The 26,889-nt window shown below is 54.8% G+C and overlaps 13 protein-coding genes across 13 annotated transcripts; 6 read left to right on the forward strand and 7 right to left on the reverse strand.

Moving 5' to 3' along the window:
• Positions 1–716: 716 nt before the first annotated feature.
• BU26DRAFT_603474 (uncharacterized protein) lies at positions 717–1,160 on the reverse strand (the record flags this gene model as incomplete). Its single annotated transcript, XM_033835430.1, has 1 exon — positions 717–1,160. One exon carries the CDS (start codon positions 1,158–1,160, stop codon positions 717–719), a length of 444 nt encoding a protein of 147 aa, XP_033685975.1.
• A 549-nt stretch (positions 1,161–1,709) lies between these two features.
• On the forward strand, positions 1,710–3,496 carry BU26DRAFT_423708 (putative cytochrome-like protein P450; the record flags this gene model as incomplete). Its single annotated transcript, XM_033823526.1, has 3 exons — positions 1,710–1,945; positions 1,997–2,737; positions 2,803–3,496. The coding sequence occupies 3 exons, from the start codon at positions 1,710–1,712 to the stop codon at positions 3,494–3,496; spliced, it is 1,671 nt and encodes a 556-aa protein (XP_033685976.1).
• A 576-nt stretch (positions 3,497–4,072) lies between these two features.
• Positions 4,073–4,612, forward strand: BU26DRAFT_562934 (uncharacterized protein; the record flags this gene model as incomplete). The annotated part of the gene is made up of 1 exon (XM_033833093.1): positions 4,073–4,612. One exon carries the CDS (start codon positions 4,073–4,075, stop codon positions 4,610–4,612), a length of 540 nt encoding a protein of 179 aa, XP_033685977.1.
• Positions 4,613–5,142: 530 nt separating this feature from the next.
• On the forward strand, positions 5,143–6,614 carry BU26DRAFT_603477 (uncharacterized protein; the record flags this gene model as incomplete). Its single annotated transcript, XM_033835431.1, has 3 exons — positions 5,143–5,519; positions 5,622–6,028; positions 6,267–6,614. The coding sequence occupies 3 exons, from the start codon at positions 5,143–5,145 to the stop codon at positions 6,557–6,559; spliced, it is 1,077 nt and encodes a 358-aa protein (XP_033685978.1). The 3' UTR covers positions 6,560–6,614.
• Positions 6,615–7,183: 569 nt separating this feature from the next.
• BU26DRAFT_274063 (DNA ligase 4) lies at positions 7,184–10,319 on the reverse strand. Its single transcript, XM_033821413.1, has 2 exons — positions 7,402–10,319; positions 7,184–7,315 (listed from the first exon to the last, which is right to left on the reverse strand). Exons 1-2 carry the CDS (start codon positions 10,268–10,270, stop codon positions 7,278–7,280), a joined length of 2,907 nt encoding a protein of 968 aa, XP_033685979.1. The 5' UTR covers positions 10,271–10,319; the 3' UTR covers positions 7,184–7,277.
• Positions 10,320–10,460: 141 nt separating this feature from the next.
• BU26DRAFT_274067 (uncharacterized protein) lies at positions 10,461–12,797 on the forward strand. Its single transcript, XM_033821414.1, has one exon. The coding sequence runs from the start codon at positions 10,610–10,612 to the stop codon at positions 12,749–12,751; it is 2,142 nt and encodes a 713-aa protein (XP_033685980.1). The 5' UTR covers positions 10,461–10,609; the 3' UTR covers positions 12,752–12,797.
• On the reverse strand, positions 12,797–14,100 carry BU26DRAFT_481407 (Clavaminate synthase-like protein). Its single transcript, XM_033825732.1, has 2 exons — positions 14,057–14,100; positions 12,797–14,001 (listed from the first exon to the last, which is right to left on the reverse strand). Exon 2 carries the CDS (start codon positions 13,780–13,782, stop codon positions 12,844–12,846), a length of 939 nt encoding a protein of 312 aa, XP_033685981.1. The 5' UTR covers positions 13,783–14,001; positions 14,057–14,100; the 3' UTR covers positions 12,797–12,843.
• Positions 14,101–14,248: 148 nt separating this feature from the next.
• On the forward strand, positions 14,249–15,501 carry BU26DRAFT_274085 (LexA/Signal peptidase). Its single transcript, XM_033821415.1, has one exon. It carries the CDS (start codon positions 14,330–14,332, stop codon positions 15,026–15,028), a length of 699 nt encoding a protein of 232 aa, XP_033685982.1. The 5' UTR covers positions 14,249–14,329; the 3' UTR covers positions 15,029–15,501.
• A 1,346-nt stretch (positions 15,502–16,847) lies between these two features.
• BU26DRAFT_517730 (uncharacterized protein) lies at positions 16,848–17,717 on the reverse strand. Its single transcript, XM_033828643.1, has 2 exons — positions 17,667–17,717; positions 16,848–17,589 (listed from the first exon to the last, which is right to left on the reverse strand). Exon 2 carries the CDS (start codon positions 17,516–17,518, stop codon positions 16,931–16,933), a length of 588 nt encoding a protein of 195 aa, XP_033685983.1. The 5' UTR covers positions 17,519–17,589; positions 17,667–17,717; the 3' UTR covers positions 16,848–16,930.
• A 1,580-nt stretch (positions 17,718–19,297) lies between these two features.
• On the forward strand, positions 19,298–20,652 carry BU26DRAFT_562941 (uncharacterized protein; the record flags this gene model as incomplete). The annotated part of the gene is made up of 3 exons (XM_033833094.1): positions 19,298–19,535; positions 19,765–20,565; positions 20,633–20,652. The coding sequence occupies 3 exons, from the start codon at positions 19,298–19,300 to the stop codon at positions 20,650–20,652; spliced, it is 1,059 nt and encodes a 352-aa protein (XP_033685984.1).
• Positions 20,653–20,851: 199 nt separating this feature from the next.
• Positions 20,852–21,562, reverse strand: BU26DRAFT_562942 (uncharacterized protein; the record flags this gene model as incomplete). The annotated part of the gene is made up of 1 exon (XM_033833095.1): positions 20,852–21,562. The coding sequence occupies one exon, from the start codon at positions 21,560–21,562 to the stop codon at positions 20,852–20,854; it is 711 nt and encodes a 236-aa protein (XP_033685985.1).
• Positions 21,563–22,312: 750 nt separating this feature from the next.
• BU26DRAFT_562943 (uncharacterized protein) lies at positions 22,313–23,440 on the reverse strand (the record flags this gene model as incomplete). The annotated part of the gene is made up of 1 exon (XM_033833096.1): positions 22,313–23,440. The coding sequence occupies one exon, from the start codon at positions 23,438–23,440 to the stop codon at positions 22,313–22,315; it is 1,128 nt and encodes a 375-aa protein (XP_033685986.1).
• Positions 23,441–24,255: 815 nt separating this feature from the next.
• Positions 24,256–26,487, reverse strand: BU26DRAFT_517733 (cytochrome P450). The gene is made up of 9 exons (XM_033828644.1): positions 26,245–26,487; positions 26,121–26,192; positions 25,940–26,062; positions 25,705–25,891; positions 25,567–25,650; positions 25,418–25,514; positions 25,249–25,366; positions 24,898–25,183; positions 24,256–24,850 (listed from the first exon to the last, which is right to left on the reverse strand). The coding sequence occupies exons 1-9, from the start codon at positions 26,326–26,328 to the stop codon at positions 24,441–24,443; spliced, it is 1,461 nt and encodes a 486-aa protein (XP_033685987.1). The 5' UTR covers positions 26,329–26,487; the 3' UTR covers positions 24,256–24,440.
• Between the last annotated feature and the right edge of the window lie 402 nt (positions 26,488–26,889).

The raw sequence follows: 26,889 nt of genomic DNA on the forward strand, positions 1-26,889 counted from the left end.
GCCCTAATCGATAACCGAAAGCACCACTAGTAGTCAGAAACGCCTGCACAAGGAAAACACAAGGCGAAGCATCAATCCAGGATCCGGGCCTTCTCCTGGAGCAAGGCGGAGCGTGTATATGCATTATCGAAAGAAGGGCGCAGCTTCGGGGGGCCGTAATATCGACGCTTCGGAGTTCACAACATTATTTCCTGTTTCACTTCGACATGGTGGGTGATTGGAGGCGAAGGTGTGCTTGGGCAAGGCTGAGCGATTCCGGGGATTTTCCCCAGTATCCGAGCTGACGCCAAGGCTGTTTTGGTCCCCGAAATGGGATGCCGCATCGTTGTACAAGGACGGCAGGGTGCCTGGGTGATGCAGACTGAATGGAACAAGTATTTAGCCTGTCAGCTTGGGCAAAGAGAACCCTAATGATGTTGGTGTGACAGGAAGCGGTGGTTGTACTTGCAGAGGGCTTGGCTTTGAATAAAGCCCACCATTAACCCTAACACCAAGGACATTGTCCAGATAAACATAACCCTCCCCAAGATCGTCGTGTAGATGATCGATCATACCCACTCAGCTACCCAGCACTCGAGCATTAAGGAGGGAAACCGGGGCCTGGGTGGCCGTGGAGCAATGGGCGCCAGATATCGGCGCCGTGCGAGCGAGGAACCAATCTGCGTAGGACACTGGAATCCTACAACAGGACGCTGACTAGACGGGGTGTGATCGCCTTATAGTTCGCCTTGTCTGGGAACTCGCTCTCCTTCTAGAATCCTCTTTCTAGCGGCATTCTCCAGCCTCTCCACATTAATAATAGCTCTTTCGTGTCTGGCCCGACCTATTTCGCCGGCGGGATCTCTCGCGATCACCTCGAAGACGAACAGTTTGCCCTCTCGTCCAACAAACTTTGCCTCCGCTGTCACCTCAGTTCCCTCGGGAGTGGGTGCCGAGTGCGTAACATCGATGCGAACCCCAACAGAGAGCTGGCCCGGGGAGAGGCATGGCTCAAGCAGTCGAGCGCTGGCGATTTCCATCAGAGCGACAAGCCGTGAAGTCGAGAACACAGCCGGAAAGCGATCGTTCGGGTCGGGAGATATCGCACTCGCCAGGTCATTTGGCCGAACCGTGAAAGTCGCAGTAATGGTGCTGTTGAGCTGAGGGTCGGGCTTGGACATTTCTATCCGCCAATGAGCAGTCCGAGTAGGACGATTTGACTATATGATGTATGGAAGAACGCGGGATAGTGGATGTGTCTAGCTTTGCTTCGGCTCTGGGGTGAGGGAGCAGATAAAGTGTCGCCAGCCATGAGTCACCGTATGCCCTACAAGAACTACATATCAAACACGAGCGTATGGCGGGGATACGTTTCGCATTTCTCGCGTTAGGGGTCGAATTGGGATTCAATTGCAGAAGATTCTGTTGAGCCGAGGGGTTGGCGGTTTCGTAATCGATAAGAAAGCCGAGGCACCTCATCCCGCCTGCCCGCACACCAACCGGTACCTCCTAACCCCACAACGCGCCTTACTTCAAGCCTCCAGCTGAATCACAAGACTACCATTGGCACGAGATGGAATCCGGATTACCCGGGGTTTCCGTGAGCAGTTGATGCCTTCAGCCGACCAGTGCACGCCTCCGCGAGCCTGGCGATCTCCTTTCAGGCTTGAGAATGCGTTTGGGTACTCTAGCTCCTCGCAGAAAGCCTACGGTCCAACATAGCGGTCAAAATGGTGACCTTGAACTCTCTGGTTGAGCTCTTGCAGCGTCAAGCCGTACCCGTTGCTCTTTCCCTTCTCATCCTGTTCCCGTTTCTCACACATTACATCTCTACTACTCTCTTCTATCGGAAGGCCAATAGTAGACAGCCTCGTCAAAGTCCTCCCACAATTCCGTATTGGGTTCCCGGGGTGTTTCACGCGATTGGTTTGGCTGTTGGACCTGCAGCCTTCTTTGCGAAACTCATGTGAGCATCCTTACTCCACCTGAGATGGGCTTTCCTCTAACAAGTAAACAGCAAGGAATATGGAAGTTACGCGCCGTTCGTCGTTAAAGCAGGGACATCGTCTTACGTAGTCATCCGAGACCCAAATCACGCCAAGGAAATTTTCCAAGCGCCGCAGCAATTGACGATGAAGACACGCCTTGCTCACGTCCATGACAGGGTCCTAGGCTCTCCGAAGGAAGCTGTCAAGATCTACCAAGGCATTGGCACCGGCCACGAAGATAGCAAACAAGTTGAGTATGCCCAGCTCGCCCTGCCGCAGAAATACTTGACGCATATGCCCCTGATCTCGCTGGCTGAGGTATACATCTCAACTCTCCGGCGCAATCTTTCCAACAAGATGTTTCAAGTCAAGACGTGGACTCAGATCGAAAATGTCTGGTCGTTCTTCCAGATCGAGATCACCCGAGCAGCTACGGAAACATTGTTCGGCTCAGCGTTGCTGAAGCAGTATCCGAAGGTGGTTCATGACTTCTGGAAGTTCGCGGCTAATCATGATGATCTTGAGTGGGTACTGCCACAGTTCAGGATGTCTTCTACGGACGGCATCCGCGATCAGCTCGAAGAGAATCTCAAGAAGTGGCTGCAGACCACTCATGGCGGTCCCGATTTTGCAGAGCTGGGGGACGAAGATCCCATCTGGGATGCGCAGAAGGGATCACGGTTTATCCAAGAACGGGACCAGGTATTTGCCAACCTGCCGTCATTCAATTACCAGGCAAGGGCAGCGGAAACCTTGGGCATCATACAAGCGTATGTACGCATCCCGGTGACACACATATTCTCTATGAATGAGCTGCTAATAGTGGTTCCGGTAGATTAATACCCGACATAATGTCCTCAACATTTTGGTGCGTGGTCGAAAGCCTCCGGGATCCGGACCTCGTAAAACGCCTCACGGCGGAGATGGCACCGTTTTACGAAGTCAAAACAGGCGCTTATGACATCGCCGCGATCACGGATCTTTCCATCGTCCAGTCTCTTCTCGCTGAAACCGGACGTTTGCGAACAGCCACCTGTACAATTCGCACCAATGTAGAGGCAGAGTTCAAATTGGACGATACGTGGACAATCCCGAAGGGTATGTCTGCCTTGGTCTTCTCGCATGACCTTGCGCTCAACACCGAATTATGGGCCAAGGCACGACCGCAGACCGTCGCGCGTCCTCTTGAAGAATTCTGGGCCGAACGGTTTCTAACAGCTGATTCCCCAACTCCGGGAAGGAAACAGAGCAGTAGAAAAAGCGGGATTGGAACGGGTCGATTTAGCATGGATGGTGTTGAGGCCTTACATGTCTCGTTCGACTGGGATCCTATGCGTTGCTTAACGAAGGCCATGCAGGCAGCTACACTTGGCGTATTGTTGACCGAGTTTGAGCTCCAGCTCTGCGATCCGGAGGCTACACAGGCCGCACTTCCTCTATTGCGAGAAGTAGCGTATGGGATGATAAAGCCGTTGGACCAGATCGCCATCCGCATCCGAAAACGCACCCATAGCAAGGAATCAACATAGCTGGAAATTCCAGCTAAGGAACTCTCTCGCCGATTCCAGGGACAGTCATCCAGAGCGATCGGCATAGCTGTTCGCTCAGTCAGTGGGTCGATCTTTCCAGGCTCGGTAGAACGGATCTACAGCTCGTGCACGATGAAATCCCAGGCTTCCCCTTGTGGACATCGTGGCGTTCCGGCACTTGCGATTTCAAATTTCGCCTTCGTTTATACTTCGTCGTCGACGGTACAAACAATAGTCACGTCATCGCGAAAGCACGATTTGTATTAATGGGCTTGCCTAGACTTCTATATTGGGCTCGCTTCTTATGACGCGCACGTGGTTTTGATTGAGCGGACGATGCCAACAACATCGGCGTTACACGAACGTCCGAAAACATCAATCCGCACGCTATACTTCTTATTGGGGCAAATTGAGAATATCCAGCTCAATAATTGCTTACCCGGTAGTGACTCCACTGAATCTGGACTGAACTGTCGGGACAATCATATATGGATGTGAGGGGAAGTAACATTTCCTCAGGCCCATCGATCTTTCCCTTTGCCGTTCACGGAACCATTGAATCGGGTACTCAGCAGGATGCATCTCAAAGCCATCGCCTCCCTCGTCCTCGGCGTCCTGCCATTCCTCACCACGGCATATCCCACCGACACACCCAGCACCGAGCTCGCCGCCGCAAAAGCCCACAACATCTACCTCGTAACCTGCGTCCCGCGCAAGCGCAACAACAACGGAAACCCCCCTTCCAACGCCCAAAAGTTCACCGCAGTCGCATACTTCAAGAAGCCGCTCAACGCCACTGACTCTGACTCCTCCTCTGACAAGGCTCCGCAGCCCGACAAAGCTGCGCTCGTCGCCCAACCGCCTGAGCCCTGGGAAGGCGTCAAGTGGCGCGTCAAAGTATGGAAAGATAAATTGTTTTCGGCGGAGATTAGTGCGGACGCGGCGGTAATGACGAAGGGAGGAATGGCGGGGAGTGCTGCTTTAGATGATGAGCAGTATGTTTGCTTTAAGGATGGGGAGACGGCGATTCGGTTGAAGGGTGATGTGAAGGGGCATTGCGTGGCGGATTATTGGTGCGCGGGGCTAGACCCTGGGAAGGGCGATGATACGGTGTAGAGGATGGTGGTATAGAGGCATGTCCATGGCTCAGAGGAAAAATACGTGGAGGACATTGGGACATCGACTTACAAAGAACCACCAATGCATTGGTGAGAAATCTTTTAGCGCATTCCTGTCGTTGCGCTACTCTATATACTTTTCCCGCGGGATCAAAGATGCAAGATATCGACCCCCCAATACAATATCTTCGTCAATACGCTCCTTCCTTGTAGTGTTCCTGAAATCCACGCTAGTCCGGAACAAGGCAAGCGCCAACTTTGACCTGCCTCCACTCCGGCCCGCACTTCTCTTTCCAATCCAACCTCATTCTCCATCACCCCACTTCAGTCAAATCGGGCACAATATGCGCTGCTTGCCACGCTTAGTACTCTATCATACCTTGATATTGTGAGTCGCATTTGAAAGCTCCGGTGTACCGAACTCAACGATGACATGACTTGGCAATCCATAGAATGGGCTCTCTGCGCCAAAAGCCGCCAGCCAAACGGTGGGAAATCCAGGAAAACCGAGCACACTTCCGAACCAATATGAACGATCTCCCAGACGAGTTGCTCCTTGAGATTATAGAGAACTTCAAGCCCGTTCTCACTCACGAAGTGCCAGACCGTCCACCCCTCAGCTGCCCCCGACTTCAAGAGAACAACCTGCGCTTGAAGACGCTTCTATCTTTAACACTAAGCTCCAGGCGGCTCTCACGCATCTCGGAGCCTGTTCTCTATTCTTCGATACTATGTCAGAGCCTGACCCCAACTGGCCAGCGCCGACTCACCCCCCTTCTGTCGACCTTGCTTGAAACACCATCACTGGCCCAATATGTTACCTACGTCGAAAATCTGAGCGAGCCCCGTGACTTCTACACTTTATCGGCACATGGGGCTGAGAAATTCTTCGAAGGGGAAAAGTGGTACTAGGAAGCCAAATGGAACCAACATCGCCGAGCCATCAAACAAGCCGCGAAGGAGTTTTGGGCCGCTGATACACTTCGCGTATGGAGCCAGCGTCTCAGGGTATTTCCGCAACAGGCACAGCTCGCTCTGATTATTGCGTTAGCCCCCAACGTCAAGCACTTGTCGCTACACATTTTCGATAACTTCTTTCCATCTTACCTGACCTTTCTCGGCTTCGAGGCGTATTCAGGCTACCCAGCTCCTTCGACCGACTTTCATGGTCTACCCAGACTCGAGACGCTCCCAATTTGCCAAATATGGCTCGGTGACGATCCACCATACCAAAATTATGCGACATTCGTCGACTCCCTTCGGAAATTCCCTACAATACGATATTTCCACTATAACATGCCAGTAGGTACGGAACTCTTGCCACGTGGATATGCTCTGCAGGCGCTTCGAATCTTCAACATCCAGGACTGCATCGTGTCTGTTAACCACGTTGCCAAGACATTGAGGGGGTGCAGTATGCTGCGTGAATCTTCGTGCTCATGGCCAGCCACAAATTTTGAGAAAAATGAGTTGCACTTTCCAAACCTGCTCGCTGGACTCCTGACAAGCAAAGCAACCCTGGAACACATCACTATCGGATTTAACGAGACTAGCTGGGGGTTTCAACCTTTTGCGCAAATGGGAAGCTTCGCCGGCTTCACTCAGTTGAAAACACTTCGTGTCCCCAAAGTAGTCTTACTAGGTCAAACCAGTAGAGCAAGAGTCGTTCATGCCCCGTGTGGACATAACGCCGGACCTCCGCATCGGCGCGTGCCTCCCTCAGTCGGTCACAGAGCTCGACATTATTGCATATCAGACCGACGTCTTCGATGAAGCCCAAGTCCTCTGGGATTTTGCTGATGACCTCCCTTCACTACCGAACCTTCGTTCTGTCTACATAACCGGCGGAAACCTCTCCGGCATGTCTGCTGCGGAGAGAGCGAAGCATACGGCGAAGCTTATTGCTCGATTTGCTGAGCAGGCGGTTACTCATGTTCGGACTTAACATACTTCTGAGCCTCCAAAGTCCCGGCCAAGACTTCGGCGACCATACGATCTGGCTTCGTGAAAAGGAGAATATTCCACCATGACCCGTTCCTCAAGGCGGCCATATCTCCTTCCATTCGCAGCATGCATTCAGAAAGCACGATGCTGCAACCATCTTCTACCCTTTCATTGCATCCTTGGCGTGCGGTCTGCGATTACCGCAGATCCTCCTGCATGACTCCAGGGTTGGCCCAACGTCATCTCTTCTCTGAGCGCTCCTCTCTGGCCAGTCGAGTTTGCTTTAGAATTTGAAAGCTAGCAATGTGCAGAGAGGAAGGGGCACGCTTCTGCCCATATTGCACGAGCGCTTCTGAAGAAAGCGCAACACCTGGACGATACTGTATTCCTTTCAAAAGCGATTCCTGCACGAAATATTCTCGACGTCAGTCAGGCCCGTCACTCCAGTTTGGTGCTAAGGTTTCCAGCTCACAGTTCAAATTCCTTCCCCCCCACCTCCCCTCACCCCCCTGCTTCCAGGATAGATCTTAGCTACATCCGCCCTACAACATATTACATGCAGTTGCTCATGACCGTAGTCTCAAAAAAGTGAAGTCTCTTTCGAGCAAGGAATTTACATCAAATCCATCTCTTCAATGCCCGATAAGCGTAGACGGTCCATGGAGTCATAACATCGTAAACATCGTGCGGATGCAGAAGCAGCTTCCATCTCAGTGACCTCAGAACACCCAGAAAATCACCCCCACTGAAACCTCTCCTCATCCACTCGCGTCCCCTCCTCCCAACACTTCTCTACCCACCCCACCCCCACCGTCCTCGCCAGCCCCAGAACCTTCTTTCCGCTCCTCCGCGCTCCCTTCTCGCTCTCAGGAACAACGACATGCGTAACGCCCGCCTCCTCCTCGTTCTCAGCCACAGTCCCACCTCCAAATCTCACATAATTCTTCGCTAGCTGCGACTCCAACTCCCACCCCTTGTCCTCACTCTCCGCAAATGCGACTTTCATATTGCCGAACATGTAGTTCTTCAAGTGGGTGAGCGAATTACCGTGATCCTCCAACTGCTCAACGAAGCTTTGACTGTCGAAGTGGCGATCGAACTTCTTCGGCATGCTGCCGAGGGTTTGCCGCATCTCATCGACGTCAGCGATGTCGCGTGCGTACGAGTCTCCATTCTCGTCGACGTTCGCTTCGTAAGACATCTGGTCCGCATCGAGTAGGTAGAAGATATGTCGGTTCGCTTCGAAAGGGAGGAGGTAAGGCAGGGCGCCGACGTCGACTTCGTTTTGGCGTATGCAGTCTTCGATCCAGATTGGCTTGACGATGTTGTTTGTTTCGCGCTTTTCGAGGGATGAGACTTTGACGAGCCGCTTGTCGGCCACGACGACGAGGTTCTTGTCTGCGGAATCGCGCTGCACAACCTTGCCGCCATGCGCTTTGACGAGGGCTTCCAGATCGGCTTTAGATTTCTTAGTTGGATGGAGCTGGTCGGTCATTACGTAGAAGCTTAATCCATCAAAGATTTTGGATGCTGGGCCAGCGTAAGGCGTAGATACCGTGTCATTTCCGGCTACAACGAGCGGCTTCTTGGTTGTTCGGGCTTTCTTGCGGCGCGACTGCTCGATCTTGAACTCCTTTTCTTTCTCATCATGCTCGCGTTCCGCTGTGGCCTTGAGGTCCAAGAATTCGTCGGTCGAGAGCGCTTGGTCCCATCTCTTGTCTGTACGGAGTAGCTTGAAGCGTGGGAAGCGGAGCGTCAGCAACATTCTAAACTTGTCACTGGCTTCGACGCTAGCGGCTTTGCACTCTAGAACTACCGAGTCGCTGGGGTGTATCCATTGATCCGGACGTTCATGTTGCCGGTTCTGCTCGTGGCCGCCGAGCTCGATAATGGCAGGTGGTCGGCGAGCATCCCAGTCTCTCCATTTCCCTTCGGTTCGGCCTCGGATGGCGGCGTAGTCTTCGCGGCTGAAGCCGCCGCCGACTTTGAAGAATGAGAGGCACTTCTCATAATCCGGATCGCCTTCTTTCGCTTTTTTGTTCACGAGCAAGCCACAGAGGAAGGAGGAATGCGCGCCACCACGATGTCCTGATCCAAAGTAGCCGCCGACGACCACGCAGTCCAGGGACTCTCCAAACTCGGACATGTACTCTGGTTTGACCTTTACCCAATCGTCGTTACGCTCGTTGAGCCGATACATTGAGCGCGGGTTCTTCAGCACTAGTCCTTCCGATGCCTCGGCTACGACTTTGCGGAGTTCCGGTTCGATCTCAGTGGGAGAGTGGGCCTCGATGTAAGGATGAATTTCAAGGCGCCGGTGCACTCCTTTCACTGCGCTTTGTAGGGCCTTACGGCGGTCGCGGAGCGTATAGGGCGTGAGAAGCTTGTCGTTTAGGTAGAGACAGTCGAAGACTCTGAAAAGTGGGCGCTGCCCGGTATTGGTCCCAGTGACGTTTTCCTTTTCCGAGATAGCCGCAGTCTTTAGCGTGCCGAAACCGACAATGTGATCGAGTTCCATGTCCCACGTGATCATTTCGCCGTCCAGGATGATGTTTCTTACGTTCTTTGTGAAAGCGTCCTTAATGAAACGGGTGAGAGCGCCGGCCTCATCTCCCTGGAAGTGCTTGCCGTAGAGGTAGGCATAATCCTTAGCTTTGCGTGACCAGAACCCAAATAGCTTCCCACCCGGGGCCCCAGGATCCTCTATCATGTGTAGTTGCATCCGCTCACCATCCAGCTTTTCTTCGATCCAGAAGGAGTCGTCATCAGGTGTTTGCCCCAACTTGGACACAATCTTGTCGAACGATGCAACTTTGGGTTGGAAGGCGGCTAGTTGGGGTTGGAAGCATTGCATCAGGGTAATGCCGGTGTCCTCACCGTCCAGACGGACTTTGGGGTCATAGAGCTCCCAGCATACGCGCCGAAGGTTCGACGAAATGTTGAAGAGAGCCTCTGCATCTGGATGCCAGATATCGAGTATTGTTTTCTCGGTCGCTCCAATCTTCATCTGACGCAGGATGATCCGGATCAACCAGGTAAGCTCTTCGGGATTCATCCGCCGGTAGAATCTTTGGAAAATCTTGACCTGCTGCTCTTCCGCGCCTACTTGCGAAAGTTGATCCAGTGTATTGTTGACTTCGGCGATGCTCATGTCGCCGACTTCTGATCGTATAGGCCGCTTCGACAAGACTTCATAGCAACGGCCGGCAAAGTCACCAGCTGTTGAGGCGGAAGCCTTGTTGAGCTGACCCGGCAGTTTCCAATTGACCATCTGTTTGGCATCATCGGAATCCTTGTTAATCTTTGTGATTTTGATCAGAATCTTCGCAATGGCCTTTTCTTTCAGCCCGTACATGGCACGATCCCGATCCTTTTCTGGAATGATGAGCCGCATAGCAGGATAGAAGTCGTTGCCGACTTCTTTGCGCCATTTCGCGATGAAGCGCTCAATGATGTTGCGACGAGCTTCATGTGGCGTCATGTTGGACTGACCCGATGGTCCCGCCCTCCGACGCGGGCCCGCTGGCCTATTCTTCTTCTGAGAGTCAAGAAGCGGGTCAAAGAGCTCATTGAAGAGTGAATGGAAAGGAAGGGTTTTGTGCAGGTTGCTGGGCCGATTGGGATACTTGGTGTCCAGCTCTTCTTCCCCGCCATACATGAGCGTCTCCTCTCTGACGGCGTCGGTGTCGGGCATGTCCGTGCCCGCGGCCATGTTGGTAGCATTGAGGTACGCAGGCAACGGTGAGATGGTCGCGATGGTGTTGACGGTGCGGCGCAGGCAGCAATGCACCACGCGGTGAGTAACGCGCGGTCACGTGGACGCTTTCGCCGGATACGGCATAGCGCCTGCCTGAATGGTGAGGCGTCTCTCGGCGCGGGCTGAGCATTGTCCTGGAACCGTACCGCCCGCGGGATGCTGCACTCGTTCCCCCCGCAGACTTTCGCTCAACTTGCGTCCTCGGCCTTCTGACAGCTGCTGCATTCTCTATGCAGGCTTCGAGACCCTTAATCACGCTCCCTACGTCATCCGCCCAAGTCCGATGGGGACTCGATGAGCTCCGCAAGCAGCGCCCGCAACAGCCCCCAAGTCCCGCAGACTACCAACGACACGCAGTACAATGTCCGTGATGCTGCCCTCCGCGGTGCCTCTTCAGCCTTCTCGAAGCCGCCGATAAAGCCGAAGCCGCAGGTAAACACGTATACTGGAGGGAGCGATGGTGCGCTGCTGGCTGCTACGAAAGTAGGCACGGGCACACCGCGGAATACCATCCCGCCTGGGAACGCTTCTCCGCTGAGGAGGGATTGGACTGGTGGAAGCACACGGAGCGTGGGCAGGCCGAATCCGCCCAGCCATTCAAGCAGCTCCAGTACACTGGCGGTGCCTGTCGACTGTGCTGAGCGGACGCCGTCTCCGTCGAACATCGCAGCGAAACTAGCAGCCGCGAGATACAGCCCGATGAAACCGATACCGCAAGCTACGACGGCGCCCATAACGAGTGAAATGGATGCAAACGAGCCTGACATACTCCCCCCTCCCGGCAGTGTGGGAAACCGGCTCGCGCGGCTAGACTCGAAGAAACCGAGCCTGCCACCGCCGAAGAGGAGGGGGAGCATTGGGTCCGAGTCGGCCGCGAGCACAGTTCGGGCGCCTATAGAAGATACAAGAGCCACTGATGACACTCCGATTCCACCCACCACCTCACTGGTGAAGATGTACGAGCAGAACCGGCCAACTACCCCTTCGAAGCCGCCAGCCTCGCCCTTGCTTGTCGCACAGAAAGCCCCGCCTCCTGTTCGATCACCAAAGCCGCAGCGCAAGTTCAATCTGCCTCCAGAACCAAATGATGAGCCCCTAGAAAGGAAGAAGACTAAAAGTGCTCCGCCGGTCAAGCCGAAACCGAAGCCACATCTAGATCTTCTCCCTTCAACGGACGGCGTGGGAGACGGCGGAAGCTTTAGCATGTTGCGGAAGGATTCTCTTGGGACGCCTCCCATTAGGCAGAAGCCCGCACAGCTGGCTACAGTAAAAGCTACAACCTCGCGACCGAAGCCGCCGTTGAGGAGGGCGTCTCGGCAGGCGCGGCCTAAATCGGAGGACGTGACGCACTCAGCTTCATTTCATAGGAGACTCTCGTCATCTTTGGGGAGTAATGACGTTCCTTCTTCGCCCTCTTCGTTTGTATCAGCACAAGAGGAACAGGAACAGGAACAGGCACAGGAACAGGAGAAGCCCAAGCCTAGCCTGCCCCCGCCGCGACGCTCTGCAAAGTCTAGGTCGGAAACTCCTCGGACTGAGACCAGACTGAAGACGGCGACCCCATTACCACCTAAACCGCGAGGATCGTCCACAGTAAAGTCCCCGATTCCTCCACCCGAGAAGTTCCCGCCGCCCCCTCGTCGGCGCGCCTCAACCTCAGGCACATCACCTAGAGGCACCCTCTACCATTCCAATTACCAGCGCGAATCTGTCAAAGCAATTTCAAAGCACATGACAGGAGAAAGTCTCTCCAACGCCATCGTTGGCGCCGCTTTGGCGTCCTCACGTAACGCTTCGCCCGCTCCTTCCGCGACCGCTACTCCGCCCCTTCCGACCCGCAAACAGCAAAACCATCACCACTCGCCCTTTCATCGCTCTCCATCGCCTCCGAAACCGAAACCGCAGCCGACGGGCAAGCTACGCACCACTATGCGCAAGGACCCTTCCTCGTCTTCCGATGAAGACGAAAGCGAGAAGTACAAGCGCAAGGGAACACGCATAATAGGCATAGGCCGGAAACACCCGAATAAGCATCACGAAGGAACGCGAAAACGCTGGCGCGACCAAATCACTGAGCGTGAGCGCAAGCGGTATGAGGGTGTCTGGGCTGCGAATAAAGGTCTGCATATCTTCGTGCAGCAACCCCCGCGTTCGCCTACACGCGCTCTGGAGGAAGATCCCATGCTTGATGTCTTGAACTTGGTGACAAAGGAGATTTGGACAAGGAGTAGGCTGTCGGAGCATGTGCTTCAGGAAGTGTGGGACCTCGTCGACGGACGAGGAATGGGTAGGCTCCGGAAAGAAGAGTTTGTTGTGGGGATGTGGCTTATTGACCAGAGACTCAAGGGGAGGAAGCTACCGATTAGGGTGAGCGAGAGTGTGTGGGGTAGTGTGAGGGGTGTGGGTGTGAAGGTTAAGGTTGGGCCGCGTAAGTAGTATCCAGGAGCACGGTCACGATGCATTGCATGGTGTTGTGGTCGTGGGCTTCAAAGATACCCCTAATATTAATTACATCACTTCCCGTTATCTCAGCCTTTCGACCTCTGCGTCTTCTCTACTCCGCCTTTGTTCGCGTCTTCTTTTAGACTAAGCAGTCCTACTCCTCGAACGAAGTTCGCCATTGCCCAAAACCCACCGCTGAAGTCAAGGTCGTACCAGTAGTTCACAGCGCAACATATTCCCTCCTCGGAACACGACTGCGAAACCTTGTGGTACCACAGCGCGGGGAGGTATAACATGTCTCCTTCCTCGAGCGTCACACGCAAGGGGAGCGAGCACTCCGAGAAACGAGTTGTGTTTTCCACGGGGCGGTCCGGGTCCCAAGTCGCAAAGGGGACATACTCGTCCGGTTCATCCACCGCAATAACCAAGCCCTCCTTCTGCACCTCTTCTCCCTCCACACCTTCATCTCTCAGCCTATACGTCCCCGCCAGCACCGCTTTCTCATTCACGCATGCGCTTTCCACAGGCGGTAGCAGGGCGAAGTGCTTCTTCCCCAGGATCTGGACGTATATATTCTCGTAGTTGTCTTTGTGCAACGCCGTCGTGCTCTTCTTGTTGCCGAGCCAGAAATTGATAGCATCGGGCTCTTTTTGCAGGGCTACGCGGGCGAAGGGGATAGAGTGGGGAACGTCGGAGAAGAGGGTTGTGTATTCGGTGCGGAGGTTGTCGTTCTGCGTTTGTGCGTAGCGGGTTGGGCCTTGATAGGAGGGGTCGAGTTCCTGGCGCTGGATGTGGCTGAGGACGGCGGCGAAGGGCTCTTCGCGCTCGTACGGCTTTACGAACACCATTCCGCTGCTTTCAAGCTCAGCGACGGAGTCTGCATTTCCGTGCGGCGTAATGGCGACGTTCACGTTCTGGCCTTGCATTACTTCCGCGAGATAGCGAGCGTTCCATCTCTTCCGGGCTTTCCAGTCCCAGGCTCCGTTGCGGATGATGAAGGGCCGATTGCGGGCGACATAGCGCATGAATTCGAGGGGCGAGGGTTCTTCTTCGAGGATGTCGATGGCGGTGGGGTTGAGGTCGTGGTAGGTCGTTATGAGATCTTTGAATTGTGAAAAGAGGACTTGGATAGAGGAGGTGCTCAAGGTAGCAAAAAGGAGGGGGGGAAAGGAATGAAGGAATAGAAAGCACCTCTTACAGCATCGCTCAGTTGCGCTTCGCCTTCGAAGCCGGTGGGCGCTGGCCTTGGAAGCTTTAGCGTTGATAGACGGCTTCGTGATACAACAGTATGGTCCCTACCTCGGGATTGCTTGCTCTGGGCTCTTCAGCCCCACTACTTCATCATTTGTTATCATCTTGAATTGGCAGAGTTTGAGGATCGGGAAGGGTGGAGAGCTCGAAATGATGTTATACGGAGGTAGCCGGAGTTAAGGGTCTTGGCGCTCCGACCGTTTTGCATGAACTAACGCGCTCGAGAGGAGTCCACCACGCATCGCTCAATTGCCCGCCGCCCGCGCGCCCTTAGATACCAATCATGCCAATGCGGTAGCGACAGCCTCTCACTCTGCTGCAATGCTCCCTCCACGCCTCCGCATCCCCTCGCACCTGCCCCACCTCCGCGTCCGCCCGCAAGCACCCTCTGCGCGCCCCATCCTACGCCCGTCAACGCGGCCCCTCTACTCCAACGCCGCTCCCGCACCTCCTCCGCATCGCCCATGGACCATAATCCTCTATGCCTACGGCGGCCTCCTCACGGTCCACACCTTCATCTCCTACATCGGCTCCATCGGCCCAACACATGGCGTCTCCATGGTGCCCACTATCTCGCACGGCTACCTCGGCACGCCATTGATCCTCGAATCGCGGCTGCACAGGCGCGGTCGCAACATCCACGTCGGCGACATAATAACCTACGTGCACCCGGTGAACCCGTCCACCAACGGCTGCAAGCGGGTGATCGGCATGCCGGGCGATTTCGTGTCCGTGGTGACGCCGGGCCGGCGGGATGAGGATCTGGGGAAGGCGGACAAGGAGGGCGAGTGGGCAAGGGTGAGGGACGAGGTGATTAGGGTGCCGGAGGGGCATTGTTGGGTCGCGGGTGATAATTTGGAGTGGAGTAGGGATAGTAGGGTTTTTGGGGCGGTGCCGTTGGCGCTGGTGAGAGGGAAGGTTATTGCGGTTCTTTGGCCGTGGGGGGACAGGAAGTGGTTTGGGGGTAGGGGCGGGTTGGAGGATGCTAGGGAAGAGGAGAGGGATTGGGTTGCTGGATGAGAAGGTGACGGTGGTAATAGCATTGTATATACTGGATAGGATGGGTAAGAGAAGGATTCTCAAAGTTTATTGGAGAATCATTCAAAGCCCACTTCCGGGCTAGCCAAGGGCCATGAAGACCTCTGGCCTCATACAAGTACGGTCTACAGCACGGTTTTTGGGACTCAGAGTGGGTATGGCTTGCACAGACGTCCCCCCGCCAGGCTCTAATGCCTCTACCCTAGCACCTAGATTCTCACTCATACGCCCTCACGACCTCTTATTCAAGCGGGTGACAGTACCCGGCGGTATCAACATCAAAGAATGCTATTGCCGAAAGTCTTGCATTATGGAGAAGCAGGCAATAGCTTTAGTCCCTCGACTGGCGGCCAGACACCGTTCATGTTGAGACAGAAAGGAGGAATCAAAGACAGAGCGTACGAAAACTTTGGCAGGAGATGAATCTCTAGGCTATTGATTATCCGGAAGAAAGAACGAATGAAGAAGAGCCTGAGTCGTTCTGTGAGGAAACATCTGAGACGGCTGTACCTCTGACGATCCTCGCAAACCGTCAGAGCAGAGTGTGCTCACCATTACACCTCGTGGATAATTTCCCCTCCCAGCGAGTCATCCTCCGTTCCAATCGCTCTAGACAACTCCTTCCACGAGACACACTCATTCTCCCGCACGAGACCGCTGAACATCTCACGCTCATCCTGGCCTAGCCGCCGACTGAACCGAAAGCCGTACTTCCACTTCCTCTGGACAGTACTCAAGTTACCACCCTCTGTCTCTTTCACAACGAGCTTCAGGTCTGATGCCGCTTGAAAGATCGTAGGCGCTCTGCCCACCACCGCCCCACGCGTGAACCGCTGCGGGCCCCAGAACTTGATACAATATATCAAGCAGCCAGAGTCCAGCGAGACGGCCAGAGCAGTCCGAGGTATCCGACCCAGCACGACCCATCATGTGTTCTGTATATGAGCGCAAGCGAGACGAACGGCACGCCGAATTTAACGATATAGTCTCCAATCACCTCACCGATACAACTCCAGCCACAGGCCAATACCATACAGTGCAAGGGCGTCAGTGTGTTGCCATTGAGATCTGGAGTCTCTTTTCCATGGCGTCCGCCCCTTTTAGCCTTCCGTTGATGGAAAACTAACGAGACGGATACATTCTGTTGGGATTGCTAGTCCCAATGCATTATCAAGAGCAACAGTACAGCTCCGGTTAGCCCTTCGTCGCCGGTTTCTTATAGGCCTAAAGAGCTCGTGGTCCGGAAGTGCTTGTATAAAATGGTCGAACGTGTAGGACGGCAAGATATGGGCACCTGCGCTTCGGTGGGGTACAGCGCATACCTCGTGTAGCTAGTAACTTGTCTAACCTCGCCGCAAAGAAGATGCGGGCGTGCTACATGTAGAGTACCAGCTAAAACAAAAATTCCTTCATATTATGTTGTGGTCATGTGCGTGTCGCTTGATGAAGGGCCGCAAGCTTCCGAGTATAGGCAAGCGGAATCTGCTTACTACCTCTATAATTGGTGGCGAACGAAAGGTGATTAGTAGCGAGAGTCGGGCATGGAGAAGGGAAGCCCCGGCCAAGGAAACGGTGATTCTCGTAATGCCGCATGAAGATGCACGCAAGCATGCAGAACAGATGCGCAGCGGCCGAAGATACAAGGGTCTAGAGTGAAAGATAAGATAGATTGGCATGGAACTGCGAGGCTTGATAGTGGCGATGGGGGGTGTGCGTGCTAATATGAATGATGCATGTTGCCTCATCAAAGCCTGGGTCATCAAGCAAGCGATCCGATGCAGAGCCGGGGGCCTTCAATAGTAGGTAACGTCTTGATTTCTCGGGGGAAACAGGGCAAGAGCGGAGAATGTACAGGATGAAGATGGCATTGATGTTTAGAAGGTCTTAATCCACCAACATGACTTGCTCGTTGCTTTTGAATGCGCGCCCGCTTAATGGGCTGTCCGTGTATGCTTCCATATCGCTCTCCTGCACATCCCCGCCGTATTTGTCCCAGACGCCCATGAATTCGCCCTCGGCTTTGACCTTGTATTTGGCCGGCTTCTTGTTTGGCATCCACGGCTTGTCGAAGACGACTTCGGTTGCTTCTTCGGTGCCTGGCGCGACGGTCACCATGTCCTCCCGCGAGGGCGGCATCTTCCTTGCGATCTTGATGATGTCTGTTGGCACCTCTTTTCCAGACTCTGCGTCAACGAGCTTGAAGACGCCGAGGTTTGAGGCTTGGGGATCCAGCGGCGTGCCCCATTTCAGGATTGTGAAGGGTGTCTCCGGATTGTTGTTCTTTAGGGTGACCAGGAGCGACGGCGGACTTCGCGAGATTTGCGAGAGCTTGAACTCTAGACCGGGGACTTCGGAAGAGGCGGATGGTGAGGTTGACATGCTGAAGCTGCTCGAGGAAGGCGTGGAGAAGAAGTAGAGGCCGCCGAGGATGGTGACGGCTGCGGCTGCGATGACTGCGGTTCGGCCGTTCATCGGGATCGCGTCGACGGGATAGTGTCGAGGATAGTATTCCTAGGGAAGGGCTCTCGCGAAGTGGCAGTGTGCTTGTAGTTGTGTTACAATGGGCTCCTGGGATAGCGCGATAGCTAGGTGTGAGGTAGGAGAGGCGCGACCGGCTAACCGTGAAGGGCAGGAGCGATGCACTCCAATCTTTCGAGTTGCTCGAATGGCAGAAAAGCAGCAAACCTGCAATGATCTCGCAGTATCATGTGTAAGCGGCGTTTGTATGGACGTGATGGAAGGGCAGGGCACGAAGACGCAGCGCGACGCATGAAGGACAGCTGGCCGCCCCGCGCCATGATGGCATTCCGCTGCTCCCGACCATCTCTAAGCTTTTCATATATATCAAGGGCGAATGAAGCAGGTGGATGGCGACCAATATACACGTCGCCACGGCGGGGTACAGTAGAGGCCCGAGACCTTCTCAAACACCGTCGTCTCTGGTGCGCTAAGATAGATTAATCGTAAATCAACTGGGCGCAAATCATGCGCCGCAGAGGAAGGTGAAACGAGGCACGCGTTCTCACGGGATCGGGGAAACATGCCATCTGTTGTTTTAGCTGTGCCCACCGTCGTCACTGCCACTTTCCGCGCGTTGTCGTGGCTCGCGCTTTCCTCCATCTGGCTGGCCCCCCGCCGTTCGCGTCGCCGCACCACCTTCCCGTCATCCTCCAGGGCTGCCATCCTCTGCCAACCTTCGCTCCACGCCCACTCCACCTCGTCGTCGGCCTCATCCCGATCCCCTCCTCCCTCCCTGTGCCACGCACTCGTCATGCGTGTGCCAGCCGCGTCTGCAACCGCCCCGGTAGCGCGGCTACTCTGGCTGATCTCTATGCCAGCAGAGCACGCCCTGCTACGCTGCTAATCAGCAATATAGGAGATAAAGCCGCTCCGTCAAGCATTGGAAGACGATGGCAACAACGCAGGGAACAATGTCACCAGGCCAATTGCCGGGTAGGCGCCGATCGGGTGCCGACATGCCTGCCTCTCGCCGCTCCACCATACCGTAGCTTTTCGCCTGTTCCTTAAGCCCTCCAGGGATGCTTCTCATCGGCTGCTAAGCTGACAAGCAGCCGCACGGGGAATTCAAGAAGCTTGCTCCCTGTGAAACGGCCGCTGTCATCGCCACGCTTGCTGCCCTATCACAGCCAGGCCTCGAAACAATCCTCCGCGCCAAGACGTTACCTTGTTCCCTTAATCTATATCTGAATGATCGACAGGCGTTGATGCACCATACAGATTGTCTATCGTCGTCGCATTGCACGAAGGCCTTACACTCCATGCTCCTTATCATCTGGCACCCGTTAGCCATGGTCAACGACCTTCCACATCCCGTCACTGTCCCGCTGTCGCCTCCATAGAGGAACAGACGCAGCCTTGTTTCGCCGAAACCCTCCAATGAAACGTCTTGTTTCGCATAGCTCTTCCGCCCTGCTGGAGACTTTTCGCGGAAACGCCCCCACTACGTCTACAGAGACGATCATTTGGAAACCCCAAGATTTATGCCAGCAAACTGCGCTAGCTGCCCAAATTGGACATGCTCCAGAGCTCGGTTTATCCACCGCGCCATGATTCCTGGGACCGGGTGGCGGACTGCTCCGCAAATCTCCCTGGAATACACAGGTTCTATCAACTATAAAGCTCCGCATATGCTCCTTGAGAACTTGACCACCATCTACTGATCGCCAGCTCGTTTCCGTCGCTTCCTCCCCCAGCTTCTCATCCTTCGTTCCTCCAGGCCTTACCTCCACCATGAAGGGATTCACTCAGTTGACCCTCGCCGCTTTGGCTTCCTACGCCATCGCCGCTTCTGTTGATCTCAACAAGCGGGAGTCCCCTTTGAGCGTCGTGCTGACTGCCTCGGGTAACTCTGAGGTTAAGGTGGCTGTGACAAACAATGGGCAAACGACGCTCAACCTCTTGAGCAAGGGCACCTTTCTGGATGAAGTCAACCCCGTGGAGAAGGTCACTATGTACTCTAGCGCCGGCAGTAAGTTCACTTCTCGTAATCCGCCCTAAGCGGTGCCCATCGGTAGCTATGCCGCACGGGAGGATTCCAGTCCTACTTAGGCGAGCCTATCTGCAAGCCCGATGCACGATAGATTGCACTTTCTTGAGCTTAGCATTCTTCATCCCTTTTCGGCACATGTCTTTATCCGGCTTTCTTTCTTTCATACTAGGTCTTCTCAAACAGGAAATCAATCTAACATTGTCTATAGGCACACAGGTTCCTTTCGAGGGCATCAAGATCCGGCTATTGACCACCGGCCTGACTACGGATGACTTCACCACTCTGGCAGCCGGAGAGACGAAAGAAGTCACTGTTGAGACGGCTGCGCTCCATACCCTGACCGATGGCGGCGACTTCGATGTCTTCGCGCAGGGCCAGCTCCCCTATGCCGAAGCCGACTCTACCGAGCTCGCCGGCACCCTCCCCTACGACTCTAACAAGCTCACAATGACCATCGACGGCGCTGTAGCCGCTACCGTCGCCAAGGCCATCACCAAGCGCACCACCCTCGGCTCCAGCTGCACGGGCTCCAAGCTCTCCGCGGTCAGGACCGCGCTGTCCAACTGCGCGCAGCTCGCCACTGCCGCCGCCTCAGCCGCCTCCTCCGGCACTAAGCTCGACACCTACTTTAAATCGACGGCAAGCAGCACCAGGAGTACGGTCTCTGCTCGCTTGAGGGCCGTATCCAGCGACTGCGGCGGTTCCGGGAGCGCCACCTCGACCAACTGCAATGACCCGTACCAGGGATGCTCTTCCAACGTGCTTGCCTACACGGTGCCCTCGCAGAACTTCATCACCTATTGCGACCTCTTCTTCAGCGCGCTCCCAGCCCTTGCAAGCAGCTGCCATGCTCAGGACCAGGCCACCACTGTGCTGCACGAGGAGACTCACGCCCCTGGTGTCTACAGCCCGGGCACTGATGATATCGCTTATGGGTGGTCCGCTGCGTCGAGACTGTCGACGAGCCAAGCGCTCAACAACGCCGATACATATGCCCTGTACGCTAATGGTAAGCCAACCCCTTCAAGATATCTAAATTAAAAAAATAATAAGTGTGCTAACTTGCTTGTGCACAGCTATCAACCTGAACTGCTAGAGCTAGAACCTCGGCCAGGGTAATGACTAATGACGAGAAACGGCATGTTATTGAGCGCAGGGAGCGTCGGGTTAGGTCGCATATAGTCCCCAAGATACCATCATCGTACATAGCTGGAATCTATCAATATTTCTAAAGCCACTATTCTATTTCTATTATGGAAAGACGGCACCTCCCGTCTCAGGGTTACTTTGATGCTCTAGATATTAATCCGTCCGTACGGGTCTGCTCCTAGACCCCTAGTCCTCACTCGCAGCCCAACAATCCACCGCGCCCGCATCTCGTCCTCTCGAACCTGATACTCAGTAAGCTGATGCGCACCCACAGGGTCCTTGTAGTTCAAGAGGCGCTCATACTGGACAGGGACCGAGCGATAGCTCGACTGAACGCGCCTTAGCTTCCTCCCCGCCAGCGTCACCAAAGTGTTAAAGTCAGAATGCCGGATGCCGACACGCTCAGGCTCAGCGCAATGCTCGACGAGCGCAGCACATGCGCTGAGGTTAATGAGTGAGTCTAGCGTGATGTAGCCGCTGAGCGGGTTGGTAGCGTCGAAGTGCTGGGAGAAGGCGGCGCAGGCGGTGTTTACGATTTCCTGCCAGCGGATGATGGACAAGTCTCCAGTGAACTCAGCCCATTTGCGGGCGAATGCGCTTTGGACGCACTCCCACAGTTTGCGGTTTTCGGCCGTGACAGCGGCGAAGCGATGCGGCCGTGGTGGGCTTGCGTTGGTGCTTAGCCGTGCAAGCGGCGCAGCTACAGCTGCCCTAACATCGATATCCTCCTCCGCAGGACGCGTATCTCGCAGTGCGGCAACACGCGTATTACCGCGTTGCGCGCTCTCAAACCGCAGCCTCTCCGGCTCGAAAAGCTCGCGCCTGCAGTTCGGACACGAGCCCCGCCGCTGGTTCATCCCGGTGAACCAAGCTAAAATGCATTCCGTGTGGAAGAAATGGCGGCACGGCCGCAGGAGGACGATGCTGTCTGTGGGTTCTGGGCCCAGGGTCTCGCAGCAGATTGTGCAGGGGGTGGAGGAGGCGGGCCGGTCGGGCGTGCTGGAGAGGGGGATCACGCTGGTGCAGAGGAAGGATGCTTGGGAAGGCTGGTGGGGGCATGGTTTGTGGATGGATGGGTGGATGGATGGGGAAGGGGTTGTGAGGAGCTGGTAATTGATGGAAGGGGCTTTATAAGTTGAGAATGAAAAAGGGGCTCGAGTTGTGAGGCGATGTGCTTGCACAATAAAGGCGCATGGAAGCAAAGCCGGAGAAACAAAAGCGCAGGTTGCCCTGCATGAATTGACGAGCGTCGTTTGTAGGCAGAACACTTGAGATGATGAAGGGCAAGAGATGCCACATAGGACGTGTTTAGAAGTAGGCGGTCGCTGAACAAGGGCATCTGAGACGTGGGGGCAGCTTGTCCCTAGGAGATAGTACTTACCTGATCGCATTCGTAGTTTCTAAACTTAAACACGAGAACGGAGCTAATTGGAGGAGACAGATTTTGAATGTGAGCAAATGCTCTAATTCAAATTCGCAGGGCTCTGGATAGTATTTGCAGGAAAGGGGCTGTTTGACATCCAATAGAGAAACTAAATCTCTGTCAATAATTTCATAGCTTTCTACCTGGTGCAATGCTCCTGATACTCCCTACATTGCGTAGTCAGCTAGCCATGCGCTGACCCTCCTCTCCAGACGCCATAAAGCCGTCGTATCTCTTCCAGAACACGATCAATCTCACCTAGATGTCGGCGGCTTTCTTCCCCACTAAAGTTACGCCGCTCGGGACCAGGTGACCAAGACTGCACTGGGGGCATTGATGCCTCGGGCAGACGTCGACTGTTACTATTGTCGTGCACCAAGCCGCGTGATCGAAGCATGGCTAGGGTATTTGCATTCACCTCGTTGCTCCGGACAGTCTCGCGGCGCAGTTCAGCCACTTGAGCTTGGATGCTGGATATCTGGCGCTCTCTCCGTTCCCGATCCGCAAGCACCTGCCGCTGTTGCTCCGCGCGGCTTCGTTGTCGGAACGCTTCCCGCTCCCAGTGGTTCATGGAGGAGGTTTCACCGCGGGCTTGAGCGCGCTGTTCGCTGGTGGGCCCAGGATTTCTCCGAGATTCTGCGAGAGCGCGTGCTTGCTCGTAGGGTAGATTCCATTCGGAGGGCTCCAGCTGCCCATTGCGTACCCCCTGCATCATGACTCGGCGTTGCTGGCCACGATGTAGCCCAGACGGCGGCGGGTTGGGAGGTTCCCGTGATAGTGACTGCGGCTGCTGGTTAGCACCCGCGAAAGTAACCGCGTCCGCTTGCTCAACCATGCGCTCTAGTCGCGACGGCTCGGAGGATTGTTGCGGTGGGTGTTCTGCATCTTCTCGGCGGAGCTGCGCTGCAGCACGATCTGTCCTATCATTGGCGCGTAGGCGTCGCTGCAGCATGCGGTCTAGCGTTCGGTCCATTCCTTCGACCCTCTCTTGTAATTCAAGCACCCCTGGGAGTACGTCAGCTTCATCGGGCGGAACAGACAAGCGATCCGGGACGAACAGCTCGCGACGGCAGTTTGGGCATGAGCCGCGGCGTTGGTTTGAGCCTGTGAACCAGGGCAAGATGCATGCCGTATGGAAGAAGTGGTAACAGTCGGTCAAGATGACAACGCTGTGAGTGTGGCCTTGTTCGCGGAGCTCCTCGCAGCAGATTGAGCACTGCGTTCCAGACGCTGGGCGCTTGTATGTAGCTGTAAGGGGGAGGACCCGGGTGCAGAAGTACTCCGCTTGAGTTGGCAGAGATGGGGTGCTCATTGTGTCTGGGTGGGTCGCTGTTGCTGCCGTTGTTGTGTAGAGTGGGTTGTAATGGGTTTAGGAGAAATGGGGTAGAGAAACGACATATATGGTGAGTCTATGCGTAGTCACAATGTTGGCCGCTTTTCGCGGCCGTGAGGGATATGCATGAACAATGTCGAAGAATGCAAAGGGACGTTGAACGGAGGTAAGTTGCTCTTCTATCAGAATTTGACACAGAGCGGGAAGCCGGACAGATTGAATGAGGAAAGGTGGTCGAGTAGCTCAAGAGACCAGACCTTATGTGTCTTGAGGTAAATCGTTTTGTTTCGCAGCGTTCTGTTCCGGATCAGCGCACTGGGCCGCCTCCTCTGTTGTCACAAAATTGCATGTGTATTGTTCAGAACAGTCCAATCTTGGAGTGTGGTGTACAATGCAACTGTTCCGCCGAAGAGGAAGCCACTCATTATCGATAGAGGCTACCGCTTTACCTTGTGAGGAAGCACCGTGGTACAAAGGAAAGCCTAACGGAAATGGAAGCGAGATAGAGAAGCATGAGGATTGTAGCGGAGGATCATCAGAGACTGGTGAGTGCTAGGCCCAATGCGGTATAGTACCAAACTCGGTTTCGGCTCACCCTGAAATTGCCCAGGTGTCTCGCCCGAATGTCGCCAGTCATCAAGACCTACCACACGTCTAAATGCAGGGAGTGGTTTCCGACAGAGGCTTCAGCAATCAGTCTCCTCATCAGTCTTGCAGCCTATCTCGCGGATGAGCGGTCCTCCCACGCTGGCTCCGTAGGGTCTTGTGCGGAGTATATTAGGTCATAGGCACGCGAACTCACGCAGATACGCCATCCATCGTATCCTACCCAGGAAAAGCATAAATTCATCGACTGACTCCGAAGCAAATAACCCCCCATCGCCCGGCCATCGTTCAATCGTCAAATTCGTGGCAACATGCGGCTACCAAACTCAACCGACGACCCTCCGAAATGCAGAGCAACGCCGAAATTCGAGGCCTAACAGGAAGACCGCTCCTTCAAAATAAACCTTGTGGACTCATACGGCATGGTGAACGTCTCCCACGACCACAGCGTCCTCTCCTTCTCGTTCTCCAGGCTCAAGTCATATCGCATCACGAAGTGCGAGATGATGAGCTTGAGCACTATTGAAGCGTGGAATCGGCCCGGGCACGCCAACGACCCGAAGCCCCAGACCGGGAACTTTTCGGATACCTCGGTGAACTTGGTGCCCCGGACTGGCGAATCCGTGTCCACGAATCGTCTTGGTTGGAAATCGTTCGGACGCGGGTAGTCCTTCTCGTTGTGCATCATGTCGTACGAGGACACGCAGACCGTGGAACCGGATGGGCAGAAGGGTGTGCCGCCCGAAAAGGTGTAATCCTTCAGAGCCTTTCTTCGGACAGCCACTGTCGCCGTTAGCACCTGGGTCTCTTCGACACCGGGAGACACCTACTAGTATCGAGAGGATGCAACCGCACGGTCTCCTTGATGAAGCTATCCAGCAGCGGAAGGCTCTGCAGTCGCTCGTAATTCAGGGATTCTTGGTCACCAATCTCTTCCCTCAGAGCGTCTTGGATATCTGGGCGGACGCTAAGCTGAAGCATGATGAAGTCTAGGTTCATCCATGGCTGGTGCGCTGCCGCGAACCAGATACCGAGCAGAGACTGAGCAAGGTGGTCTGGCCCCTGCCAGTACTCACTGCCTTCAGTAAGTGCTACCATGTTCCACGCTAATGTGAGCTAATATTAGCGTTAGCGCGCCACGTCTTTCGGAGCTGCGGTCATCCAACATTCTCAGTACTTACTTCCTTCATGCGCGGCTCCTCATCCCACGTACCACGGCCGGATCCCATTATGTCCGCCAGACGCTTCAAAATGATGTCCTGTGCTTCGCCTCGCTTGGTCAAGATACTATGGATAATCCTACCGTTGGGTTAGCCAAGCTCAACCTAGAGGAATGACGAGGTGGCCTACGGAGAGAGAAAAGAAGGCGTCACCTGGAAGGCTGCCATGCAAGAGACCATCTCCTTCGGATGACGCAACAGGGCGTCAGCGAAGACCTGATCATGAGCTACCTTGTGTTAGGACAGCTGGGGCTACGAAAGAGAGTCACATGCGCGTACAGAGCTTTTCACCGAAGAACAAGACGCACATGGCCCTCGACGCGATAGTCCGGACCGTCTGCGCTACCGGTAACGAGATCCCTCCTGTGTAACTTCGTGTCAGTATTGTCATGATTGGGTAGCGACACTTCGACATACTTTCATCCACCTTGCCGAGGTTCACCATTTCCGCTATGCTCTCATCCACCCTGTTGGCCAGATATGGATATATCTTAGGCAAGTTACTAACCCCATTGACCTGGATGAGGCGACCGAAAAGGCGGGACTTTTGGAGGGTAACCTCGTTATGGTTGAAGTTGTTCAGTGTGTGCTTAAAGCCGAACATCTACACCCGTCAGTCAAAATCGGGTCGATAAAGCTTGGTTCAACCTGCATCAGCGTACACAGCCCGCTGTGACAACACCGTGTAGGCTTCGCTAAGCTCCGAGATCTGCTTCTTGGTGGACACGATGATCGGCTTGGTCGTGTTCCATGGCTTGTAGTATCTTGCCGATTTCTAAAGCGCAAGTCAGTACACCCTGCGGCACCCGACGGTCGCACGAAGAGCCTCCTACAAAATCGTTGATGACAATCCCGACGCTCGACAGAAATTTCCCGAACTTTGCGTACGGGGACCCGTTGAAGACCTTCCGATACTGTTAGCGCCAATTCGGAAAGGAACGAAGCAGTGTCACCTACGTAAGAGTCGATCCCAAGACTATTCACGACATACAGCACGCTTGCAGTCCAAAAGGCCAGGGTGTACAGCGTCTCTGCATCCATCTTTCGCTGACCAGGTGGACGGGACTCGAGGGATTAAATCAAGATCCAGAACTACCCGTTCTCTTCTGTCCCAAGGGTTTGGAGAAGAAAAAACGTGTCGGTCCTGCGACGACGGGGGTCCCACTAAGGCAAGAAGAAACAAGTGGGAAGCACAAGGACTACCAGGTCACACCTCATATACCTCCAGCCGATGCCTATTTAAGAGCGCCGTGGGTTGCATGCCACATGCTTGCAGACCGAGCCGCTGGGCTAATGCATCAATATACCTCACGTGGAACCGCGGCCATAGGACAAGTGGTTGGCGCAATCTGCGGGGCGAATCTTTTTCTGCGAGCCTGACGCAGCATGAGCTTCCGTACGAGTAACCAACACTCTAAGTCGCACGCCGGCGGGGCGTGTGCAATCATAAGACAGCCTGCACGGTCCCAGCGTACTACCGCATGTACAGTATCCTTATCGAGTATCCCGCACGGCTCGATGCACAAGCTGGGGCGACGCAACATTCGGCGGTTGTGCACCGTTTCATCGCCCTAGCTTTTGGGACTCCATGCGCGCTTCGAC

This window comes from Trematosphaeria pertusa (assembly GCF_010094035.1).
Source record: "Trematosphaeria pertusa strain CBS 122368 unplaced genomic scaffold BU26scaffold_5, whole genome shotgun sequence".
NCBI classification, from domain to species: Eukaryota; Fungi; Ascomycota; class Dothideomycetes; order Pleosporales; family Trematosphaeriaceae; genus Trematosphaeria; species Trematosphaeria pertusa.

What these genes read in the sequence shown, in the direction of transcription:
- BU26DRAFT_274063 (XM_033821413.1), bottom strand. Translation starts at nt 10,270, where the DNA reads ATGGCCGCGGGCACGGACATGCCCGACACCGACGCCGTCAGAGAGGAG. An exon ending in CGAGAAGGGAGCGCGGAGGA is followed by an intron (nt 7,316 to 7,401) that starts GCGGAAAGAAGG and finishes CGAGTGGATGAG; the next exon opens with GAGAGGTTTCAGTGGGGGTG.
- BU26DRAFT_274067 (XM_033821414.1), top strand. Translation starts at nt 10,610, where the DNA reads ATGAGCTCCGCAAGCAGCGCCCGCAACAGCCCCCAAGTCCCGCAGACT.
- BU26DRAFT_481407 (XM_033825732.1), bottom strand. Translation starts at nt 13,782, where the DNA reads ATGCGCTATGTCGCCCGCAATCGGCCCTTCATCATCCGCAACGGAGCC.
- BU26DRAFT_274085 (XM_033821415.1), top strand. Translation starts at nt 14,330, where the DNA reads ATGCTCCCTCCACGCCTCCGCATCCCCTCGCACCTGCCCCACCTCCGC.
- BU26DRAFT_517730 (XM_033828643.1), bottom strand. Translation starts at nt 17,518, where the DNA reads ATGAACGGCCGAACCGCAGTCATCGCAGCCGCAGCCGTCACCATCCTC.
- BU26DRAFT_517733 (XM_033828644.1), bottom strand. Translation starts at nt 26,328, where the DNA reads ATGGATGCAGAGACGCTGTACACCCTGGCCTTTTGGACTGCAAGCGTG. An exon ending in GGATTGTCATCAACGATTTT is followed by an intron (nt 26,063 to 26,120) that starts GTAGGAGGCTCT and finishes CTTGCGCTTTAG; the next exon opens with AAATCGGCAAGATACTACAA. An exon ending in AGGAGCCGCGCATGAAGGAA is followed by an intron (nt 25,184 to 25,248) that starts GTAAGTACTGAG and finishes CGCTAATATTAG; the next exon opens with CTCACATTAGCGTGGAACAT.